The 4,899-nt window shown below is 35.2% G+C and overlaps 1 protein-coding gene across 1 annotated transcript in view; it reads left to right on the top strand.

The window, feature by feature from the left end:
* Nucleotides 1–4,899, top strand: part of LOC106873369 (UBX domain-containing protein 1) — a 50,204-nt gene that overhangs the window by 21,373 nt on the left and 23,932 nt on the right. The window contains exon 2 of the mRNA XM_052971674.1: nt 1,764–1,917. Within this exon, the coding sequence (XP_052827634.1) occupies nt 1,874–1,917 (44 nt within the window). The 5' untranslated portion in view covers nt 1,764–1,873. The remainder of the gene's footprint in view (nt 1–1,763; nt 1,918–4,899) is intronic.

Below are 4,899 nucleotides of genomic sequence, written 5' to 3'. Positions count from 1 at the left end.
GCCCGATAACTGAAAGGATGCTGGTGTGGGTTTCCGCCCCGACATCCGAAACTCAGAATTTTATCATGGCTACTGCATAATTGTCACATATTATTTACAGATATATATATATATATATATATACTCTTTACTCTTTTACTTGTTTCAGTCATTTGACTGTGGCCATGCTGGAGCACCGCCTTTAGTCGAACAAATCGACCCCAGGACTTATTCTTTGTAAGCCTAGTACTTATTCTATCAGTCTCTTTTGCTGAACCGCTAAGTTACGGGGACATAAACACACCAGCATCGGTTGTAGAGCGATGTTGGGGGGACAAACATATACACTCACACACACAAAATTTGCTGAAGCAGATTATCTGTGACTGGATGATCTTATCACCAACATACATCTATTTTCCAAGTAAGGTATTTTTTCATTTTCACTGGTTCACACCCATCAAAAACTGAGTAAACAAAGATAGTTTTTTGCTCAGATAATGTTAATGCGGACATGTGGATGATACTCTCTTTCTCTCTCTCACACACTTGCATGCAATGGGCCTCTATTCAGTTTCATTCTACCAGTTCCATTCACAGGGCATTAATTGTTTGGCCTGTGGCTATTGTAAAAGACATTTGCTAAAGATTAAAACCGAAATCACTTGATTACAAAATGGACTTTGTAAACTCCTAAGCATACCTGACTTTATATAAAACTTAGTGCATGTTGATGTCAATGTAGATGTATGAATATACTGTTATTTAGCACCAGACATACAATCAAAGATACTCCAGCTATGACTGACCCTTCTATTTGAAATACATATGTATCTAAAACTACTGAACCCAATATGTTAGATATCATAGTGTTTCAACTGTAACTATCAGTATATGAATGTGTAGAAATCTTTTACCTGTTTCAATCATTAGACTGTGGCCATGCTGGGGTACCACCTTGAAGAATTTTAGTGAATGAATCGACCCCAGTACTTCTTTTTTAAGCCTGATATTTATTCCATTGTTTTCTTTTGCTGAACTGCTAAGTTTTTGGGGATGTAAACACACAAACACACACACACATACAATGGGCTTCTTTCAGTTTCTCCCTACCAAATCCACTCACAATGCTTGAGGCTATAGTAGAAGACACTTCCTCAAGTGCGACTGATCCCAAAACTATGTGATTGGGAAGCAAACTTCTTACCACACAGTCACACCTATAAAGGAAGTCAGTTTTAAAAAGAATCATTATTTTCCACTTTTATAGAAGAGTGAATCATGTAGAAACATGCACCAGAAATATCTTCCATTATGAAGTGAAACTAAGGAACCAAGTTGGTGTGTCTATTTACAAATTTCTGTATAAGTGCATACATATGAAAATGTGTGTAATTAGATATAGCTTTATATACACACTTTACAAATATCTGAATAAACGTGTACACATGAAAATGTATGTATATATTAGATATATTAAATTATGTCATCATCATCATCATCATCAGGCTTGGCTTTGTGGTTAAGAAGCTCACTTTGCAATTACGTGGTTTCAGGTTCAATCCTGTTGTGTGGCACATTGAACAAGTGCCTTCTGCCATAACCTTGGAGTGACCTATATGTCCAGAGTGGAATTTAGTGAGGTGCTTTGCAATCTGAAGCACCTTGTACCTCTAATTCTCTTGTTACTCAACGTTGGTAAACCTATTACTTTCAGCTTTTCTCCCTGCTAAATATATTTAACTATTCTTTTTTTTTTTTCTGTTTTATTTCTGTATCCAAAGAAGTAAAAGATGATGATAAAGAAGTAAAAGATGATGATAAAGAAGTAAAAGATGATGATAAAGAAGTAAAAGATGATGATAAAGAAGTAAAAGATGATGATAAAGAAGAAATGACAGCGAGTGAACCAGTTGCACAGTCTTACAAATGTTCAGAGTAAGTTTATTTTTATATTTAATTGTTTAACTGTTACTTGTTGATTATAGGAACCTTCTGATAAAATTGTATTTTAGATGGACTTGTTTATCAAAGTGTTTCAAAGTTTGTCGATTTAGATATGGTTTTATAGTTCTTAAGGACTTTATAACAAATAACTTTGACTTAATTCTAAACTCAATTTTGATATAAATCGCAAATGTAAACTAGTATTTTAGTAAACTAGAAATGTTCTGCTTTGGCTAACAAGGCATGGCTGTATGGTTATGATGTTCACTTTGTAACTACAGGGTTTTGGGTTCATTCTTACTGCATGGTACTATGGGTGAGTGTCTTCTATTGGGTTGGCAAGAAAGTAATTTCATTTTTCACAAATAGAGTTACAATTTTTTTGAATGACTTTTATCAGTGTTATGATTTTTTCCTTTTGACATTTGATAAATGTTACTCTTAGCTTACTTTAGAAGCAAATTGCTTGTAATTTTGTTTACAGCTGTTAGTGTCAATTTTAACATGGAGTGCAAAAACGAACATTTTCACCATATTTTGCTTTTTTATTTCTGTAAAGGCAAGAAAACTGCTGAGGCTCACAAAGAGATATGTGAAGTTTATGGTGTTGATTGCTAAACAGAATGCACATGTCAGAAATGGTTTAAAAATTTCCGTTCTGGAGATTTTTCACTCAAAGATGACCAATGTTCTAGTTGACCTACTGCAGTTGATGATAACCGAATCAAAGCCATAATTGAATCTGATTGTCTTTTAACTGTGCAAGAGATTGCAGATAGGTTAAATTTATCACACACAACAATTGAAAATCACTTAAAATGTTTTGGATTCATTAAGAAGCTTGATATTTGGGTTCCACATCAATTTTATCTCTCAGGCTGAGAATTGAATGAAGGCAAAGAAAGTTGTGAGAAAAATTGGAGAAAGGACAAAGAGATGAAATTAGAATTAAGAAAGAAGAGAATAGAATCAGCAATGACATTTAACTGATTAGCACTTTATTATGATTAATACTATTAATTAGTAGTACAAACATAATTATAAATTATTATAATTAATCTTAAACCTTATTGTATCTCCGTCCCTTCTCCAACTAAAACCTATTGGCGTATCCCACTATTATTGAAAATTTTTTTGTCATTTATCCATCCTAACCCTCACCTGTACAAAGGATTAATCCACCAATTGCTATTTTGGTTTAGTCATTTACTTAATGTCCCAAAGAGACACACAAGCAAAATGGTATGATTACAACCATATTATCTTTTCCCTTTTTCTTCTCTATGCTCTTCTTTATTTACTCTTCACTCTGATGAAGCTCTTTGTTTCAGATCGGTTTTACTACCAAATATGATAAATCTAGCATATCATTTTCAGTACCATACAACATTGTAAGCAGAAACAGCTGTTAGATGGGATGCAGTCTATTTGCATTGAATTAGTAAATACTAATTGATCATTGATGATGATGTAAGCCAATTGTTGTTCATAAATATTTCTCCATTTTCTATTTTCTTTAAATTTTGATTTTTAATAAACTCATGTATATCCTTGTCTATCTATAATTTATGAGCATAATATGTTTGCATAAGTATGCCCATGGTTAAACATAGGCAATATACCAGTAGTGTAATGAATACTTCTATCACTTACATGGGTATTTTAACCTCAGTACGCTGCAAGATAGGACCCCTCTTCCAGAAGGATGGCTCCTTCACAGATAGTCCAACCAGGATCAATGAGGTACTGAATGACCAGCTCAAAAGTGTCTTTACCACCCCATTGAGACACAGACAAGTGAATGAACCAGTGGACTTCTTTGCCACCTTACATGTAACCAGCGAGGTAATTACGATGGAATATATCAATATTAGCAAAGAAGATATACTACTAGCCATAGATGAGGTGGACGCAAACTCAACTGCTGGTCCTGATGGTTTCCCAGCAATCCTCCTCAAATCGTGTAAGCGTGCCCTGGCAAAACCCCTCCAGATCCTCTTCCAGGGCTTTCTTTCAAACGGCAGACTGCCAAGCAAGCTGAAGGAGAGAATAATATGCCCAATCCATAAAGGGGGAAGCAGAGCAGATGCCAAAGACTATAGGCCTATCTCTCTGACTTCACACATCAGCAAAGTTATGGAAAGGATAGTCAGAGTAAAACTAATCTCATTCCTTGAAGAAAATAACTTGCTGAGTGATACCCAGCATGGCTTTCAACCAGGTAGGAGCTGCCTGTCCCAGCTCTTACAACATTATGACTGGGTGTTGAGGCAATTACTCAACAACTCAAATGTGGACGTAAAATACCTTGATTTTGCAAAAGCTTTTGACAAAGTGGATCATACATTATTTACATTTGATGGATATTTGTCCTCATCTTGTTTGTTGTTAACACAATGTTTTGGTTGATATAACCTCCAGCCTTCATCAGGTGTCTTCGGGAAATTTCGAACCTGGGTTCTCATTCCTAAGGTATTTTTCGATGTTGTTATTATTATTATTATTAATCGAACTCGGAATCTTGGGGTTAGTAGCCCGTGCTCTTAACTACGATGCCATATGCCCATGGACAATTATGGAGTGAATTTTAGGGCTTATAAATCTAATATTTTCCTATCCTTCCTTAATACCGGTTCCCATATGCTATTCATATCTGCACTCGGTCTGCTTAGGAGGTTGTTGTGTCCTAGCATATGTGCTGTTTCTTTTAGTTTTCATATTTTCCAGTGGTGTTCTCTGGTCTATTATTTTAACTTCATATTACAGGGGGAGGTGGTCTCCAATTTTCCATACATGATAAGCTATACCCGATTTATCAATATCTCCTCATCTCACAGCTTTGCGATGTTCCTCTACCCTTATTTTGAAGGGGTGGCATGTTTCGCCTTTGTATAACCTACCACAGCTCTGCATGTTATATTTAATGTAATGTTCACATTGCTTAATTAAATGGAGTCACATGAAATGATTGTA

The sequence above is a fragment of the Octopus bimaculoides genome, chromosome 11, assembly GCF_001194135.2.
Source record: "Octopus bimaculoides isolate UCB-OBI-ISO-001 chromosome 11, ASM119413v2, whole genome shotgun sequence".
Taxonomy (NCBI): Eukaryota; Metazoa; Mollusca; class Cephalopoda; order Octopoda; family Octopodidae; genus Octopus; species Octopus bimaculoides.
This window is presented reverse-complemented; position numbering and strand designations above follow the sequence as displayed.